Source organism: Limanda limanda, chromosome 7 (genome assembly GCF_963576545.1).
Source record: "Limanda limanda chromosome 7, fLimLim1.1, whole genome shotgun sequence".
Classification (NCBI taxonomy): domain Eukaryota; kingdom Metazoa; phylum Chordata; class Actinopteri; order Pleuronectiformes; family Pleuronectidae; genus Limanda; species Limanda limanda.
Window position 1 is genome coordinate 5,927,568 of NC_083642.1, and position 19,591 is coordinate 5,947,158.

A 19,591-nucleotide genomic window follows, 5' to 3' on the forward strand; every position below is an offset into this window, starting at 1 on the left:
CATCTGCTCTATCTTTAAAAAGTAAATATCAGGGAAAAAAAGTTTGAATTTCAAAACAAGAGCGCACTCACCGGATCCTTGTTATTCCTGCGGTGACGCGTCACGTCAAAAACGCGCGGTTCTTTTCTCAGGTGAGATGTGTTGTTGTTGTTGTTGTTGTTCTGTAGACTTATATACGAATTAATAACATAAACAATGTTCATTTCTACTTCAAAGTGCGACACGACGTGTTCCGCCGCCGCCATTGCGCCGACAACTAAAAATAAAAACTAGCATTTCCCTGAAGTAAGCTAGCAGACACCGAGCTAGCCGAGTTTAACCCATAGACTGTGGTTTAACCCGAGCATGTTAGCTAACGAAGCTAGCTAACATTAGCATAACACTGTCTCTGATGTCCCTGTGGTTTTGACAGGTGTCACTCCCCCCCCCACTTCCGGACATGTTGTTCTACACGCAGCTGTTCACGTCCAAGCGTGGACCGCTAGCTAAGATCTGGCTAGCTGCTCACTGGGACCGGAAGCTCACCAAGGCCCATGTGTTCGAGTGCAACCTGGAGGACACGATACAAGACATAATTTCTCCAAAGGTGTGTGTGTGAGAGTGTGTGTGTCTGTGTGTGTGCGTGTGTGTTTGTGCCCCTGAGCAAGGCACCTTACTCCCCTAACATCTGCCCCCTGGTGCCCACTGCTCTGTGTGTCCTGTTGTGTTCACCAGATGTGTCAAAAGCAGAGGACAAATTCCCCCCCTTTTGCATGTAGTGTGTCTGTGCATGTGTGAGGGACCAAGATTCAAGATTCAAGATTTTTTATTGTCAAATGAACAGAGATAACATGAAGTAGTCACTGTCAATGAAATGCTTGGGTCACACACTCTCTTTAAGCAATGCTCAGTAATTTCAACCCCAAAAAATAAAATAAAAATAGAAATAGTATAAAATAGAATAAAAAAGAATAAAATAGAATAACAATGAAATAGAATATCAAAAATTTAAAATAGAAAATAAAATATATACATCTAAATATATATCTTTACAGTAAATGTATCTTGTGTGTGTGTGTTTGTGTAGATGAAGATCGGTTTGCGCACGTCGGGTCACCTGCTCCTCGGTGTGGTGCGGATCTACTCCAGGAAAACCAAGTACCTGTTTGCAGACTGCAGCAACGCCCTGCTTCAGATGAAAGTAGCGTTCAGACCAGGTAACTGCACCAATACACAATGTGTGTGTGTCAGCTGATGTTTGTAAACCTGGGTTGTGTGTTGCACTGGTTGAAATGAGAGCTGGAGTAGAGATAGGACCGCATATCTACTGTATCCATACACCTGTGTTTTTTTTATACTGCCTTTACCTAAGACCTACTGGGATATGGATCTGAAAATATTAGACTATCATCGGTCCATTGACAGTAAAATATTTTGATCATTGACTGTCATGTTTAAGCAACATTTTATAGTTTAAGCATCAGAAATTAGAGGATTTTCATCATTTTAACTGGTTAAAAACATTGTAAACTGAATATCTTTGTGTTTTACCTAAAAAACACTTCATGAAGGGGAAATGTTTTAAGCCAAACAATTAACAAATTAAAATGAACAGATAACAAGCTCACATTTAAACACAGATTATAAGCAGCCCAGTCTTAACAATACTTACACATTCTAACTTCTATTAAAGATGTGTAAGGGGCTATCTACTGTATCTCCCAATCCAAGCACCAGGAGTCCCGTTGTGGAATCACGTTTTAAATCCATAAGATCAAGGTTTGCACTAAATAGCACACAGTCACATATCAGCCCCAAGGTCCATGAATGATTCTTTGAGAAATCATCAAAAAGTGTTGTTAAAATTCACGATATGATTTCGGTCTGCACCAACATTTAACAGTTTCTTTCTGGACCCACAATGCATCTGTCCAGTAGTTTTTGTGTAATCCTGCTAAATAGGGATGCATAGGATGAATGAACATGTTGAATATATTAAAATCTCTTCTGGTCTAACCTCCGTCTGTCTTACATCTCTACAACTTCCAACTGCACTGCTTGATTTTCATTATTTTCCTTTAACACACCAGGTCAGACAGATCTGCCCGTCGAGGGGCTCGAGGCGACAGTGACGGCGATCACCTTGATAGAAGACTTCACTTCTTTCGATGCCCAGCTGCCGCGTCTCAGGTAAAAAGGTTCCTCCTGCTCCCCAGCACGTCTATGTTCTGGTTTCATTGTTTGTTTCTTTAACCCTGATCTTTAAATGTTCTGTCTTTGTCCACACTGTTCTCCTCATACAGGGACACCAGTAACACAGATGCTGTGGACCACTACTCACTGAACCAGTGCCGATCAGAGGAAATCACTCTGAAGGAGGATTTTGGAAAAGACACTCTGACCCTGGCAGACTTTGGTAGGAACCAGTTTGGTTCCATGGTGCTTCCTCATTTGATGTGCTGTTGCTATTTGCTTTTTAATTCAGTTTGTTTAGCATTAGTTTATTTCTGTATTAAACAATTCTACTATAGTTAGGCTTACATGTTAAGGTAAATCAGGTGATATTCTCCATGTTGTCAACAAATCCTTTTTTTTATTAACTCTGCCAAAAGCAGTGAAGTATTTTTGGTGTAGTCAAAGCCGGATATATCTTTTTCATGAATAATAAATGAGCTACACAATTTCTTCAGTATGATGAACATGTGCCTCTGTAGCTACCACACTAAATCCCAAACTACCAAAAAATACTCTCCTGGAAGAGTAACATTAATGAGAAATTACAGCCCCAAACACTAAAAAAGAAATTAAACAATAAATTACATCAATTCCTTTACAGCTGGTTTTCTGTGGAGACTTGTCACTTGATAGTTTGTTTGTGTTTCCATCCTGATGATTGTTCTGATTTGTAGGAGACGAGTCCAACAGCCACCAGAATTCCCTGCTGGATATGAGCTTCCATAGCCTGGCACAACACGGAGACGCCTTTGGAGATGAGGACAGAGCGTACGACTTACTTGGTAGTTATTGTAAATCGGCCACTTTTTGCCAATATTTTTATATCGACCATTTTGAACTGAAGAAAAAGCAGTGTTTGTATTTTTTCAACTTGATCCACTGTTGTTGATAATTGGCTTATGCAGCATTTTCCCAAACCACATGCCAGTTTACATGCTGTATCCTCTATTCACCACTTGGGGGCAGTGGAAACAACAATTGTTCTGCATTCTTCCATCAGTGGTGCAGCTTTGTTGCAAGAATATTCCACAGTTTCAATTTTTACTCATCAAAACATCATGATCTGTGGTGATTCTCCTCAGTGACCAGATCATTTTTTTTATTTTTACCGACCTTGTAGACTTTCTGATACACTCCAGTGATCACAATGAATCCACCAACTTCCTGTCAGACGAGCCTCAACACGAAAGTCCAGCGAACTCCACACTCAATTATACTCAAGGTGATTCATTCATCAGGATAAATTTTTAATGCCACAGACATTTGCATTCAAAAACATTATTAAACTCTGACTCCATATGTTTTCCAGATGTTGACAGTAGAGATCCAGCAGAGGGAGAGACCTCGACACTGAATGAGACCAGCCTGATCATTGATGAGGAGGCCTTTGCCCTGGAGCCTGTGACAACCACTCGTAGGAGCAAACATGCACCTCACTGTGTTTCTTTATCTGTCAAATATATATGATTCAAACCATTAGTTCATTTGAAATTCAGGTGCTCTGAGAAATGCTACGATCAAACCTCAGAGACTTAACCCAATCCACGATGCTTATAAATCTATACATGATGTGGATTCTGGGAGTAGTAATGATAAGAGGGAGTAAAATGTCCAATACTGAAATTATTCCTAAGATGGTCGTTTCAACCCTCACAAAGAAATGTAATAGAGGCCTCATATTTTACAGTTTAACCATAACCTTCCTTATACGTTGTAAATAAATAAATAATAAAAGAAACTTTACTCTTCGTCTTCAGCAAACTCGGAGAAGAAGAGGGGAAAGAGGAAGCGCAAGCTGGTCGTGGACGAGATCAAAGAGCTGAGCAACAGATCTATCAGCGAGCAGCTTTGTGACTTCTCAGATTTGATCGCCCCGTTGGACATGGCGCCGCCGACCGTGCAGCTCATGCAGTGGAAGGAGAGCGGGGGGGCGGACAAACTTTTTGCACAGACATGTTCCACTGTAGCGGCTCCACAGATAAAGGAGGTAAAATGATCTCTGGGATGTTGGTTTTGTATCATAAAACAATTTGATTCATCATCTGTGGTGGACGTGGCGTTGAAATGACTGCTTTTAGTTTTAATATCTATTTTCCTTTGCAGCTCTTTGCTCAGAGTGTTTTCCCGCTGAAGGGTTTTGTGTGTGAGGAGGTTGAGGAGATGCGTCAGGACAGACATGAAGGTAGACACACACACACACATGCAAGCAGTGAGAAACCCATCAAACCTTATGAATTCTGATGTTATTAATTCATGGAAAGTGTTTGTTGTCTTCTGTTCGGCCTGTTGTTTCATCCCCTCTGCATTGTGATGTCTCATATAGTTCAGCAGGACATCAGCGCCCTCACCTCAGAAAACATCTGTGTCATGGATTCATCGGTCGACAACACCGAGCCGACAGTTCAACTGAACAACAACCTGCATGAGGACGACTCAAATCACCCACAAGTAAGTGGGTGCATCTCTGGTGTATAGAGTAAAAGATTAAAGTCTCTTATCCACAATGCTATTTTCTCTTATTTTACTCTGAGTTTATAATCTGTGGGTCTGTGTGTTTGTCAGGATCAAAACATGTCGGAGATCTTTTATCCAGAACTTCCCTCAGAAGACTCCATGTTTGTCCATCCGTCTCCCATGGAGCAGGAGACCGAATCCACGGCCCTGCACACTCAGGTGCTTCTGAACACACACGCTGTCAAACTCCAGCTTTCTCCGACCTTCTCTTTCGCCGTGAAAGTGAATTAACAATGCGTTGTTATCTGTGAAATTGGATGTGAACGTAGACGAGCAACAATCCATCAGCATTTGACAGATGGCGGTTATTAATTTCACATGCTGCCTTGGAGCTGTGCCCGGCGCCCTTCAGTGAATTATGGTCCTTTTTCTAACACACAGTCGATGCTGGACAGCCAGGACTTTGAGGAGAGGAGGATAAGCAGGCAAGCACACGCGCTTCTGAACAGCCTGAAAGTAAGAGACTAAAAATAAATGATTAGATGTGAGTATCACAGCTAGAGGGGATACTTATAAAGAGCTTATACCTACGCCAAGCCCCAACACTACGAAACCCTATTAAATTCATTAGAAACAGATTTTTATTTGGATCCTCACCGAATATACAAACTCATAGATATCAGTCCCCATAACATGCAAACAAAACGAATAGCTTTCATAAACGCATATCTCACATTCTTTATGTCAAAGAAATATCCCGAACTCGCCCCCTGTCTACAAATGATCAGATCTGAGCTAAACTGCATCCTTCCAAGTTTTGGTGTAACTGGTTGACTAACAGACAAATGCAGACTGAACCATAATCCCCTTGGCAGAGGTAATAACTCCAGTTATCCATGTTATATGTAAACTGTGTTAATTTAGATCTACAGTGTGTGTCGTATGTGAGGTAGAGCTGGTGCTCTTTGCAACATTGAAAATCTACAGCTGAAAGGGATTAAAAGATGAGGAGGGCGGGGCAGGGTTAGGGATGATGCTGGGAAATTAAATTATCGTGTGTGTGTGTGTGTGTGTGTGTGCAGAGCAGCGGTGATACCACATTCAGCCTGCAGGCGCTCTGTGAAGGAGGCAATCGCTCCCGGGCATCGACCACTTTCTTCTGCCTGCTGGTCCTGAAGAAGGAAGAAGCTCTCCACCTGCAGCAGAGCGCCGCCTACCAGGACATCCTCGCCACGCCGGGACCGAAGTTCAACGATTTGTAAAAACACAAAGAAGCGTCAGAGAATTCCAGCTTTGGTTCATGGTTACGTTTAAAGACTTCGTTCTACTGGTTCCCACTCACGACAAAAGCAAAGGATGGAGAATGTTATGAAATATTGATATATGATTGTGTGTCTTTAAGGTTGTACATATTATCTGCGCTTGTTCTTGGCACCAGTTCCTTTGTGATGAAATGGGGCAGTTTATTAATGAAAGAACATTTTGTCTGAAACCTTTTTGTCACCCTGTTTGTGTTACGTCTCCGACATCTCACGCCACCTGACAGCAGCAACGGGTTCCACAGCTTTTAAATCTTTTTAAGTGAAGATCTCAAAGATCCTCTGAGTTTATTTATTGTTTTAATAGTCATTTTATTCCAGTAACCTCTGAGGTTATGCAGCTGTTCCTATACAGATCTTTTAGTACAGCACTTTCCTACCTGTTCAGTTTTTCTTTATTCCCGACTGTTGCTCCTTAAAACAGTCAAACTTAAAAAAGCAGAAGCTCAAGATCCCGTTCGACCTGCTGTGCACCAGGTGTGATGGAGTTGACGTTTTGATAATAAGTAAATGTTGAAAATGAATTCCTTTTTAAAGTGAAGGATTTATTGTTGGTTAACGACCATGAGTTATTTATTTCTCAACACTTCCTATTAAAAAAGTATATATGTTTAACAGTATTCTGTTACAGGAAGTAAAATAAATATATTTTCCACCAAGAAGACTGAATATTGACTTTCTTTACGGTTTATTGTTTTACTAACATCACATTAATGTCTCTGAGCTTTGGGTCATACAGCTCACTTCATATATAGGTTATTCTAATGGACTACATGTTATATTCAGTATTTTTTCAATATTGAAAATTGGGCGATTTTCTCCACGGAAACAAATGTGATGTGTTAATAGGGCTGAGTAATAAAACACAATTATTACCACTTATTGATAGTTATTTTGTTGTCAGTCATTCGATGCTCATAAAGACGACCTTCCCTCAGGAACTAAAATCAACCTTTAGAATTAAAACAATGAGAAATTATGTATATCTTTTGGACTTGCAGTTTTTGAGCCCAGCCATACCTGTTAAATAATATATAGTTTATATTTGTTTATGAGGTGACAAATTGTTAGAACTTGTGTGTCATTCACACAGATAGATGATGGATGGATAGATGGACATAATTCTTTTTATTGCCAACAATATAAACAGTAAGACAATATACAGGACATATTAAGAATCTCTACAACAAAATACAGCTTTTCGTGTATTTCTGTTGCACAGGAACAACTCAGCTGTATAACTGTGGCCTGTGGAGTTCAGGGAACACTTCATTCTGTCTCTGCTGCACTTCTTCCACTTCACCTCCTCTGTCATCATTGCTCCTCGCACTGAAACACCGACCTCATCGGACTGGTCCCGCAGCTGCAGCCCAGTGGAGCTGTTCCTCTGTCTCTTTAAGAGGCAGCGATGCAGCAGAAGCCTCATTTCATCACCGGGCTCCATGGCTGCAGGATGGACTCTGAGCATCCTCTCCTCCTCCTCCTCCTCCTCCTCCTCCTCCTCCTGCGGGCACCACCGGCTGGAACCGAGGCTCTTCCACGACGAAGCTCCACCACCTCCACCTGCAGACATGGTAGAGTTCTCATGTTTAATGGAGGCTGAGTCTTCAGGACCAGGGAGATGTTGTCGTCCTGGTGTATCGGGACACAGCTGGGGACACACTTGTGTTAGTCAGCTGTTTGTGTGTGTCCTGTTTGGAGACTCAAAGAAGAGATGAGACTTTCTGCTGGAATCCTCATCATCACCTTCATCATCTTCATCAATCATTCTAGGTAACATTTTTAATTTAATACCATGAAGATTTGTCATCCTTATAACTTCTATTCATCATAACATCCCCAGCTGATTTATTATTTCTGCGTATCTTTACGCACAGTTTTCTCCGCCTGCTCCATCCTCCTCTTCGTCCTCCTCCTCCTCTTCCTCCTCCACAGTAAACACAGGCTCTCTCACTTACGTAACACGATTGCGTATTTCTCACCAATGACGGACCTGCCACTTGTTGCGCAGCCAGAAGAGACGAGGCGGAGGTTTCCTGTCTCGTTGTCCTAGAATGTAAATATAGGACGATGCTGGTTCGGTGTGTCTGTGTCTGGAGCCTCTTCACTGGTTTATCCACCTGCAGGTTGGATCCAGGCCCAGATCAGCAGCTTCCCTATGATCACATCCTGCAGTTAAATGAATTAATGAAATATATAAGTGGTGCTGTGCTTATGGAAGCAAGAGTGGATTTAAATAATGAATATCCTGTAGGCAACCTGTGAACTTACTTAAGATCCAGATGTTTCAGCGTTTTTCCAAAGATGTTCAACTGGAGTAGGCTCCTCAACAATATATTTTTCCTCTTGTGCAACAATGTCCTGATTTCAGCTCCATGTTTTTTGGGTTGTTATCATAGACTGGTTGTTCTCCTGTTGGAGGAGCCATGACAGCTCTCTGACACTGGGCAATCTGATAATAATTCCTGGATAATCTAATTTCTGTTGGACAGACAGGGACTGAGCGTCCTCCATGTGTCCCAGCAGGGATTCTATTCGATACAGATTATTATTTTTTTCCTTCAGTGAACACACAGCTGATGTGACTGAACCAAAAAAGCTCAGATGGGAGATTCACCCAGAAGCGTTGTGACTTAGCAACATTTGTTGTTTCTCTTGTAAATGTGGTTTCTTCCTGTGTTTTCATTCAGAAATCGACTGATAGTGAGACAGGACTCTGTTGTATCTTGATCTTGGAGGATCTTGTTTCTATTTGGAAGTTTTCCACTGTTGATTTTACACAATTCAAACTGTTCTCCCTTTCAATTTGGGGTCAGTTTTCAATACAGCCTCATGAAACATTAAACGTCCTCATAGTATCAGCAGCTAAAGGCCACGTGATCATTGAGCTGTTGGAGGGGATCTTGCAGCCTTGAGTTAGCCACTTGTCATCCAGAATATCCATCAGTGTATTCAGCAAGCCAGAAAAAAAATTAAAAAACAAATGTCAACTCTGCACTCATTGTCAACTAATCCCACAACAATAAAAAACAACTAGAATGTCATTCAGTAGAGAACAAAGCTCCATCAAGGCCCAACAGTTCTCTTAAATCCAATCAAGCAGCACCACAGTGTGAACATTACTGAGCCACTTCATATGTCTGACTTTGCTTTGATCAAGATCCATGAATTATTCTCAGGGGAATTGGTTCAGAAAACATTTTATCTCACATTATTAAAGAAAGTTAAAAACAATCATCCTGGATGTGCCCCCTGATCCAGATCTGTGCACAGATTGAATGGATTCTTCCCTGAGTCATATCGCTTCCTTCCACCGAGTTTTATGCTAATCTGTCCAGTGCTTTTTGTGCAATGCTGCTAATCACAGACTGATGAAAACATAACCTCCTTGTCAGAGGTAATTCCTTCCTTCTTTCATCTCCTTAGACAACTTTCCTCCTTTCCTTCTCTTGTCCATGTTGGCTGTGATGCAAACAGAGACACAACAACGAGACGAGGACTGAAATAGGCTGAATCACGACAACTTACCTATTTAGACTCTAAGTGTCTGTGCCATTTTGGAACATCTTTGCAGAAAAAAACGAGGATTCAGCTCTTTTCACAGAGGAGGACAGGTTTTAATCAGCCCAGGAAGAAAAGCATGGATGACAAAGTTTCTCGTGTCATCAGAGTACTCGTGCAGGTCAGGACTTTGCGAGACCAGCTACTGAATCTGACCCCAGTGACTCCTCCTCACTTTACCAGCCACAGCGTGTCCACTTTCCCTTGCCCTCTGACTCCAGTGAATGTGAAGGTTTGACACGTTTCCCTGCAGCTGTGCAGACGCAGCTCAGAGCCACAGCTGCACGGACTGTGAACTCGTTCTTTGTGTCAGCACAGAGTCGAGGCTTTATCTGCTGCTCGCCTTCGCTGTCATCCTTCATCACGCTACTGTCACTGGGTGAAGAAGCACATCATGGCAGAAGACGACCTGTCGTACAATGAATATCTTGTTTCTTTACTGAATGGTGCGGATTCATTTGGCTCCAGTTGTTAACTCAACCAAGGAGGTTGTGTTTTCATTTTGTCTGTCTATGTGTTGGTTAGCAGGATTATACCAAACCTACTCAACGGATTAGCATGAAACTTGGTGGAAGGATGTTTTATGGGTCAGGTAGATAGATAGATAGATAGATAGATAGATAGATAGATAGATAGATAGATAGATAGATAGATAGATAGATAGATAGATAGATAGATAGATAGATAGATAGATAGATAGATAGATAGATAGATAGATAGATAGATAGATAGATAGATAGATAGATAGATAGATAGATAGATAGATAGATAGATAGATAGATAGATAGATAGATAGATAGATAGATAGATAGATAGATAGATAGATAGATAGATAGATAGATAGATAGATAGATAGATAGATAGATAGATAGATAGATAGATAGATAGATAGATGGATACTTTATTAATCCCGAGGGAAATTTAGAACATCCAGGAGCTTATACAGTTAACACTTAAAACACGTCACTGATATACATACATAAATCACATACGGAGAATATATATACAGATACAGGAATGGGATGCAATGATGTGATTGTGTCAGTGTCCAGTAGGGAAGTGTTCTTGTGCTGCTGAAGTGGAAAGTACAATAAAAATAGCCATTACATTTTTGGGGCAGATCTGGAACAGGGGACGTATCTAGGATTATTATTGTTAGTTTTAAGTCTGAAGAATTATAATATAAATACAAGTTTTGGTAAATCTCAATGGAGGTATACGCTCTACTAAGTGACCTTCTAGTTTTGGTATATTTGTCATTGTTTATCATCCTCCATGTCCTTGATTCTCTGGTTCTCTTCCTCTACTTGTCCCAGTTTGGCTGTGAGGGCTCCTAGCGTCTTTCTCTAGAGACACCGGTGGGGACTTGGAGGTCATCAATGTCTCTCACTCCGAGTCGGAAGCCCTCCTCTGGTCAGCGCAGGTACTGTTGTCTCGCCTCTCCTCTTGAACTCCTGCATGACATAGTTGGTTTGCATGTTCGGTGAATGTGTGTGATTTGGTGTCGCCCCTTCAAGGCGCTCGATCGGCACCGGTGGCGGCAGCGCGAAATATTCCATCGACACATCTAGTACCCAGACGTACCCTGGGCTGGGCCGGGCAGCAGAGGAGACCCTCATAGCTCGGACGTATCCCACCACACCCAGGTGAGATATACAGATTCAACAACATCAGCTTCCCCTGTCCACTCTTATTACCGTGGGCACTGATCATTAAACAATTATTGAAGGGTCATTGGGTTGGTTTGCCTTAAACTGATCAGCTATATCTTATCTATCTATCTTTCTTTGCCACAGTTGTCAGCTCTCACGTGTGATTAAACAAAGCTAAGTGTGTGTGTGTGTGTTTTTGTTCAGGCGTCAGGCAAAGCACACAACCTGCAGTGACAACCATGGGATCAGGCCCCCGACCCCGGAGCAGTACCTCACGCCCCTGCAGCAGAAGGAGGTGTGTATACGACACCTTCGAGCCCGGCTGAGGGAGAATGTGGAAAGACTCCAGCACAGGTGAGACATTCCTTCATATCACAACCTGCCAAGTTTAATGAGAATATTAGATACGTTTCTTGTTCACTAAACTCACACATTTGGTTTCTGCATAAAATAAATGACTGAAAGTAAAAAGTTAATTAATCTGCTATTCAATTCTTCTTCCCACATTGTCAGGGACTGTGAAATAGACGAGTTGCGGACCCAGCTGTACAGGATGCAGGAGGACTGGATCGAGGAGGAGTGCCACCGGGTGGAGGCCCAGCTGGCTCTGAAGGAAGCCCGCAAGGAGATCCTGCACCTCCAGGAGGTGGTGGAGTCAGGGAGGTCGACCCCCACTGTCCGGGAACCAGACCCCCACGACCACAAGCCATACTCGGGGCTGCTGGGAGCTCGGCCCTGTGGCAGGTCTCGCTCCTGTGGTTGTTCACCAGCCAGCACTTTGAGCCGCAGCACCCCCCACACCCGCATGAGCAGCGAGGCTCTGCACCTGGAGCGAAGCCCCAACGCTCCTGAGGCGGGTGGAGCAACTCGCTCAGCGGGACAAACCCACCTCCTCCTGGAGGCGGCCCTCCTGTCAGAGCAGCAGCCGGGGCCCCCGGGCCACGCCCGAGGCCCCCCCCGCTCTTCCACCTATGAAAGGCTGTGCAGCGGGGGGGCCGTGTTGCCGGTCTCACACTCCTGCCACACGCTCAGCAGCAGCTGCAGGTGCAGCGGACACACCTACCAACCCCACCATCACCTGTTCCTGCACTTACCACAGGAGGAGGTCCCAGTGACAGCAGTGACTCCTCCAGTCCCAGTCCCAGTCCCAGTCCCAGTCCCAGTCCCAGTCCCAGTCCCAGTCCCTGACCCCTCTCCTTCTCCTTCTCCTGCAGCAGAGAGGAGGCCGGAGGTCCGCTCCCGGGCCTGCAGCCCCACCATGACCTGGCTGTGTGAGGAGAGCAGTGCAGGAGAACTCAGTGTCATCTCTCTGCCCACAGCAGACGTCAGCCCCTCAGAACCTCATCTGTTCCCATCGTCTCTACCTCCTGCGTCTCCTCCTTCATTCAGCTTAGAGACGCTACCACGGGAACCACCGGAGGAGGCGGTGAAGACCCCAGCAGAGCCACACACCTGCCAACCCCACCCCACAGCTCCACTGCCAGTGAGGCAGGAGCCCACGGTCCTGGAGATGGAGGAGGACGACAGGGAGGAAGGTGAAGGAGCGAGAGAGGACGGGCGTTCCCCTCAGCTGTGCCACTGGAGCCGCTACTTCCTGGTGGATCTGTTGGCCCTGGCGGTGCCGGTGGTCCCCACCATGGCGTGGCTGTGTCGGGGGGCTCCACGGGAGGTCCTGCCGGTGTATCACATCGGCTCGCTGCTCCGAGGCTGCTGCGCCGTGGCCCTCCACTCGCTGCGCCGGCAGGGGGCCGGGAGGGGGGGCCGGCCCACGGACATGAACGGAACATCAGCAATCTGACTTTAGGAAAACAACCTCTAACCTCGGCCGGCCTCACAGCAGCAACATGCTGACATCAGATTTTAGTTATAGTCATGTTGCTGATTAGGTTTTTAGATTAAAGCCCTTGTAGGTTTGTGGACATGCCTTAGACAAGATGATTAGTTGTACATTATTAAATATTTGCATTAATTAACTGTACTGTACTGACTGCTACTGCCTGCAGTTTCAATGGTTTTCTCTTTATTGCAATTTGCATGTCACCCACCATGTGGTTGGGTTCTCCTGCTTGAATTCAAAAGCCCCAACCTGGATTTTATTTGAAGAAAACTACTGAGTTATTTTATTTAAAAAATAGGAGGAAGAGAAATTGTTTGCTGCGGAATATTTCTCCAATTTCATCATAATCATATCACCATAAAAAACATTAAAAAGTCTATGATTAGTCGACAGACTAATCATGATAGTAAATGGACTTATGGCACAGTGAGTAAAAAGTGAAATGCTATGATTTTGTAATTCCACCCATGAAAATACTGAATGTTTTAAAGCTTTTATGTTCTCAAAGCTCGAGCATGTGCATCAAATCTAGTTCTCAGGTGCAAAACAGACAGATCAGTGATATTTTGAGTTTAAAACTCTACAGACTCTATTTCTTTGCATTTTCCCTGAACATCCACACTACTTATTCATTTACGGAGAATCAATGACCAAAATAAATAAAAAATGGAGGCGTGGCCCCATTCATTTTTCACATAACGGAGATAATGATGAACTCATGAAAGCTCAGATCTTTACAGCAGATCAGTCTTTGTTGCAGATTAAACATAAATATATACGTGACGTCCTTAAATTAACCATCTAGTTACATCTCTTCAGTTCCATGTTTCTATACAAATTTAGAGGAGAGGTATTTAGATTTAACATCCACTGCTTTGTGATCCACACAGCTGAACGAATGAAGGATAAACAGTTTTTTATATCGTGACTTCTACATGAAATGAAAGGTCTTTGCACAGCTGGAAGTAGGAGAGTTATCCTGCGTGTCAGTGTGGGTTACTTTCACAGCAACGTACTCATATTTATAACCATGTACAATTTGTATCATAGACTTTACAAGTGGCCCTTTAGTGTGTCGACTAAAATATTGTATGTACAGTAGATTTCAGCCTTATTGTGGGAAAAAAGGGAAATGTTTTAGCTTTCAGGGAACTTTACCATAAGGTTTTACTAGTTTGATCAATGATGAGGCTGAATGTCACTCAGCAGAGCGCCTAGGCCCAACAGTCTCCTTATTAAACCACTTTAAATTCACCTAATCCAGATTTTTATTTGGATCTTCACACACTCAAAGATATCAGTCCCCTAAACACGTCTGAGCCATGAACTTTTTTCTGAGATAACAAAAATTTTAGGTCCAAACCTCTGGATCCGTATCCAGATTCTAAAATGGTTTTCCCGGACGTACACTGCATTCTTCCACCAAAGATTAATGGTAATCTGTCCAGTGATGTATATGTAAACCTGCCAACAGATAAACACAGACCCGAATATAACCTCCTTTGCGGAGGAGAGTAATTTATCTCTGGTCGGATCGAGACATTCGTGATGGAGTGTTTCCTTATTTTCAGTTTCAAAAGTGGTATTTCTGGATTTGTTTACACCTTCTATCACTCATCCTCCTCCATGTGTGTGTTACTACATAACCTGGACTTTCCAACAGCCTGTACTGAACATGCAATTGTAATGAAGCAGTGATTTATTATCAGGAAGAAGACACTAGTATTGCAAAATGCCCTGAATGTTTTTTTTCTCTTCTTGGAAAATAAAAGTTGCTTCATACCTCCTCTTTTTATGATATCAGTGTATTGCAATACCGTCATGTATTCATTCATTTAAAGGGAACACTGAGGTTAAACACTGAGATACAACCACACAAAGGGAAGGAAGAAATAGCAATTTGTGTTAAAAGTACTCTTTTAATGTGTTTTGAGGAAGGAACAGACCTTTTACAACATCCACAGCTTGTTACACACAACTCCTTCAAATAAAGAGAACCACAAACCCCAAGATGTGCCGACAAATCTGTAGGGGGGGGGGGACTTGCCATGCAAATTTAGAAACCTTTAACCAGAGACCAAGTATTTTCTCGTAAGACCTTCTTTTGGCTTTTTACACATGACCAACAAGACAAATAATGTCCAGCTGTGAACGTTCGAGCAGTTAAAGTCATTTTTACTCTTATAAATTAACAATTGATGCTTCAGCATAGACAAATAAAAATCCTACATCTGCAGAGACACGTGGGTTGTTAATGGCAATAATGTGCTTGATTCACAAAACCCTGATTAAAAATGTCTTTTCTATTATCTCTTCTAATTTCGTCCGACAAATATCACAAAAGGTCATCGGTGGAAACATCCTTTCGTGTCAAACAATTCATTCTGATTTTTTATTCAAGACAATTCATTACCTGCAATCGATACACTTTTAGTATAAAGGCCACAGAGCCACAGGAGTGAGACTGATTCGATAGTTCTGACACTTCATCCAGCACCTGGACTTGATGGCCACAATTTGTAAAAATTTTAAGTCAAAGAAAAAATAAAACATTACCATAAAAATACACAACATAATTTGACAAAATACATTGGATGGGATGGCCTATGACTTATTACTGTATGTAATCTAAAGTATAGTATGAGGGATACACGTTTTAAAGCAAGTGACACAAACTTAATATGAGTCTAGATGGAAAAGGAGAGTGAACTAGTGAATAGGTCCTATGCAGGAATCAGAAGCAGGAATCAGCTGTTACAGTTTTTCCTCCATGTTCCCGAGATAGGAGTCAACCTGCAGTGAAGAGGAGACGGGTCTTACTGACGTGATTAAGGCGGAGAGGAGATTACACCACATGGAGACTAAAGCCTGTTATGCTCATACCACTTAATCTCTCGACAACTCTGGGTAAATTACACAGGCTAAATGTACAGTCGCTGTTTTATTATGGGCTGGGTAATAAATGGAGAACCAGTGTCGTTTATCACTTTAAAGCATTTGCACTTTAAATTAGATTAACCCAGTCGATACGGAATATGATGCAGGGAATAAAAATGATTATAAAGATGATTAAAAACCACTCACCCTGAAAATTTGAGTGGAATTTAACAAAGTGAGTGCACGAGTTTCAGGCCTCCAGACTGAGCAGCTCCACGTCGAAGGTGAGAGTGGAATCCGGCGGGATGATCCCCGGGTGTCCTTTGTTGCCGTAAGCGAAGTCTGGCGAGCAGGTCAGCTTCGCCCTCTGGCCTACGCTCATCTGTGGAGAGATGGACAGGTTTCTTCCATTATAACAACACAACATATTACACACCTGTGTGTACACAACTAGGGGCTGCACCCAACAGTAAGTTACATTATTGATTAAACTGCCAATTGTTTTCATTCACTTTGATTAGAAAACGTCAGAAAAGAGCAGAAGACTTGACTTGTAACTTTCAACATCCTAAAGGAGACATTTTCCAATGTCTTGTTATGTCTGATAACTTCATTCATACGCAGCTAAAACCACCAATCACCACATCAGCTCATGCTCTAATACACTCAGCGACATGTCCATTAAGTCATCTTCATCGTCATGATGACCTTCAATGACACACAATATCTTAGCTTCATTTTTGTACAGCAGGAGGACCTTGGCAAACAGGGAGTTTCTTATAGTGGACGGACACAGCAGATGGACACAGAGGAGGATTTCATGTCTTTCTGTCTGTTCTTATCACGTTTTATGAAGCACCTCTTTGTATTAGCTCTGGCATGTCTTCTTTTTTCATATCATGTGTTATGCAACGCCTCTTTGTATAAGTTCTGGCTTTTGTGAACTTGCGGGAGGTTGTTCCACTTTGAGCACCCGTGCTTGTTGTATAAACTCTGCAGAGCTTATTATAATAAAGACTCAAAAGCAACTCCAGTCTGAGAAATTCATTATTTCAAATCTCAAGATGAATTTCTATCACATACAGAAGTGGAGACATGGAAATGAAGATGTGTCGTCCATCTTTATTTACAGTCTATGAGAAAAGCGGCTAAAACAAAAGCACTAAAACAACTGTCTGGTAATGAAGGGTATAATGTTTAGTATCAACAAAAAGCTCCAGCTCACCTGCGCTACTCCTTCCTCCCAACCACGGATCACCTCCTGGTTACCGATCTTGAACTTGAACGGCTTCCCCCGGGACCGCGAGGAGTCGAACACTTTCCCGTCTGCCAGCGTGCCTGATGAGAAACCAAGAGAAAGGAAGCTGTTCCATGATTTGGGGCTGATGCTGAGTCCCACCTTTCTGGATCCAGGGGTGGATGAAGTAAATACAACAGTATAACAATTAAATCAACATTCTTTTACATGTAAAATCCCTGTATTCAAAAGGTGTAGTTCAGTTAAAAGTGCCCAATACTGGCGTTGGATCCCTCGGATGTATCTCAGGGGATCATGAGAAAAACAGGAATGAAGAAAAACAAAGTCCTGCTACTTAAACTTGTTTTTAGCTCCGACACTTTTCCTTAATCCTAAGAAATACCGTACATTTTTCCCTCTTTGAGGCATTTACAGTTCAAATCAAATGTTCTAGAAGATGCGTCTCTTCTAGAACAGTGCTTGGGTGGATGAGATTTTTCTTTTTGTTAAGAAAAGCTCTGTTTTAGTAAATACCTGTGTATGTGTGCAGTTAGCCTAACGCTGGCCGACAGCTGTCTGCAGATGTGTTGTCAACACAGACAGGTTCATGTGGCGTTTGTGCTGAGCTTAACTATTATGTCTACAACTATGCATGATGATGATGATGATGATGCCTTTTTGTGTGTCAGGTCATGGTGTCATTGTTTTGCACACGAAGGCCTGAATAAATCATTAGTCCTGCTTCATTTGCACGGAAAACAAATATCACTGGGAAATGGATTAACAACCTGGATGTTATGTGCATTTTACACAACTTTATATTGAAGAAAATAACTTTTTTTAATATCAGTCTAAAGTTACTGAATCTCACAAAATCTTGTACATTCTGGAAAGAAAATCTGGATATTAGTGCCAACAACCAGCGCTGATGTCGAGGACCAACATGTTTATACGAGGGTTGAACTTGACCTTCCTCTTGACCTTATTGTTATGATTGTGACACTTTAAAAATTGAACTGAACCTTTTATTTTAGTTCAGTCATTATTTTTGCCATGGATCCATGTGAAGCACGTTGTCACCTTGTTTACAAATAAAGTTATCATTACTTTAAGAGCTTAACGTGAGGTTATGTATTGATTTTTATGTAAATATGAATAAAAACCTGCAGCTGTCAGATTAATGCAGTAGAATTTAAAGTCAGTGAAGTATCACTTCAATGCAGAAACACTCCAAGTACCTCTACCGTGTACTTTTTACTGCAAACTTCTGATTTTTGGAAACGTAAAGTACTTCAGTAGATGTACTCCGTTACTTTTCTCCCCTGTCTGAGCCCAGCAGCCTTAACGGTAACTCGGAGCTAACGTTAGCCAGTTAGCATCCTGGGGCTGGGTTAGCTTAACGTCGGGCGGCTGACAGCGGCTTCGGCACAGTTATCCCGGGTACGACACGTCCCCTCCTCCGTGTCCCGAACCACGACAACACACAGAGGTTTAAATAAACACAATACGGTGCTTATTAAACACACAAGAATCCCTGTTAGCTTCACGTTAGCTTCACGTTAGCAGAGCAGTGTCAAGAAGCTGTGTGTTAGCCAGCAGGAGCATTAGCTTCGATGCTAACCAGCAGAGCACAACCAGGGGGGCTTGTGCTTCACCCCAAACCAACGGGACTCTCACGCCTGTAACCGGGACACATGCTCGGATTTATAACCCGGTTCAGGCCCGGGTCCTCCGGCTCCAGCCCGGCTCTATCCCGGCTCCAGCCCGGTTAGCCCCAGCGGTGCTCCGGCTCCCTACTCACCGACATAGTGCACCACGACGCGCTGCCCCTTCTTGGGAAATGTCCGCCCTGGAACCGGGAGAGAAACGGGAGAGAAGCGGGTTAAAAGATAAAGAGATCGCAGGTGGACGGAAGGTGGACACACACGAAGCTTGAAGAACATCCACAGTTTATATTCTCACCGTCTCCAGGAGTTATGGTCTCGATCTCTACCCCCATCTTGGCTCCTCGGTTTCCTTCCTCTCGACCACCGTACAATGCGAGTGGAGGAAGGGGGGCAGGGGGGGTGGTGGTGGGCACCAAGTCACCGTGTGTGTGTGTGTGTGTGTGTGAGAGAATGCATGGAAGTCAATGCAAAGTCCTAATAAGCACAGCTGCACAAACTTAAATGTGTGTTTTTATCATTAAAGGTTCAGTGTGTAAGATTTAGGTGGAAATTAACCATTGGCAGAAATTAAATATAAAATAACCGTAGTGATGTTTTCTCTTGTGTGGTTCATCTAAATTGTATGAATTGTTGTTTTCTTTACCCTACAGCGAGCCCTTTATATTGAAATACTTTATATTTACACCAGGAGTAGGTCCTCTCTACGGACGCCGCCATGTTTTTTAACAGTAGCCCAGACTGGACAAAGTTAACGCCTTTTGAGTTTTTATGAC

At 42.8% G+C, this 19,591-nt stretch overlaps 3 protein-coding genes across 3 annotated transcripts; 2 read left to right on the forward strand and 1 right to left on the reverse strand.

Annotated features, from left to right (window-relative positions):
- The first annotated feature begins 439 nt into the window (after positions 1-439).
- Positions 440-5,930, forward strand: rad21l1 (RAD21 cohesin complex component like 1). The gene is made up of 13 exons (XM_061074122.1): positions 440-586; positions 1,067-1,196; positions 2,070-2,169; positions 2,292-2,395; positions 2,889-2,996; positions 3,335-3,436; positions 3,524-3,628; positions 3,972-4,201; positions 4,318-4,396; positions 4,538-4,662; positions 4,777-4,887; positions 5,110-5,184; positions 5,751-5,930. The coding sequence occupies exons 1-13, from the start codon at positions 440-442 to the stop codon at positions 5,928-5,930; spliced, it is 1,596 nt and encodes a 531-aa protein (XP_060930105.1).
- Positions 5,931-10,927: 4,997 nt separating this feature from the next.
- Positions 10,928-12,998, forward strand: LOC133004767 (syntaphilin). The gene is made up of 4 exons (XM_061074282.1): positions 10,928-10,971; positions 11,066-11,194; positions 11,405-11,554; positions 11,714-12,998. The coding sequence occupies exons 1-4, from the start codon at positions 10,928-10,930 to the stop codon at positions 12,996-12,998; spliced, it is 1,608 nt and encodes a 535-aa protein (XP_060930265.1).
- Positions 12,999-14,936: 1,938 nt separating this feature from the next.
- Positions 14,937-19,198, reverse strand: fkbp1aa (FKBP prolyl isomerase 1Aa). Its single transcript, XM_061074292.1, has 5 exons — positions 19,114-19,198; positions 18,953-19,000; positions 17,140-17,252; positions 16,122-16,296; positions 14,937-15,830 (listed from the first exon to the last, which is right to left on the reverse strand). Exons 1-4 carry the CDS (start codon positions 19,148-19,150, stop codon positions 16,165-16,167), a joined length of 330 nt encoding a protein of 109 aa, XP_060930275.1. The 5' UTR covers positions 19,151-19,198; the 3' UTR covers positions 14,937-15,830; positions 16,122-16,164.
- Positions 19,199-19,591: the final 393 nt, after the last annotated feature.

Bases quoted from the DNA above. Each gene is read 5' to 3' on its own strand.
- rad21l1 (XM_061074122.1), top strand. From the start codon at position 440: ATGTTGTTCTACACGCAGCTGTTCACGTCCAAGCGTGGACCGCTAGCT. The intron at 3,437-3,523 runs GTGATTCATTCA...TATGTTTTCCAG, and splicing joins CACACTCAATTATACTCAAG to ATGTTGACAGTAGAGATCCA. The intron at 5,185-5,750 runs GTAAGAGACTAA...GTGTGTGTGCAG, and splicing joins CGCTTCTGAACAGCCTGAAA to AGCAGCGGTGATACCACATT.
- LOC133004767 (XM_061074282.1), top strand. From the start codon at position 10,928: ATGTCTCTCACTCCGAGTCGGAAGCCCTCCTCTGGTCAGCGCAG. The intron at 10,972-11,065 runs GTACTGTTGTCT...CGCCCCTTCAAG, and splicing joins CCCTCCTCTGGTCAGCGCAG to GCGCTCGATCGGCACCGGTG. The intron at 11,195-11,404 runs GTGAGATATACA...GTTTTTGTTCAG, and splicing joins ACGTATCCCACCACACCCAG to GCGTCAGGCAAAGCACACAA.
- fkbp1aa (XM_061074292.1), bottom strand. From the start codon at position 19,150: ATGGGGGTAGAGATCGAGACCATAACTCCTGGAGACG. The intron at 19,001-19,113 runs GTGAGAATATAA...TCCCGGTTCCAG, and splicing joins GACCATAACTCCTGGAGACG to GGCGGACATTTCCCAAGAAG. The intron at 16,297-17,139 runs GTGAGCTGGAGC...ATCTCTCCACAG, and splicing joins GGGAGGAAGGAGTAGCGCAG to ATGAGCGTAGGCCAGAGGGC.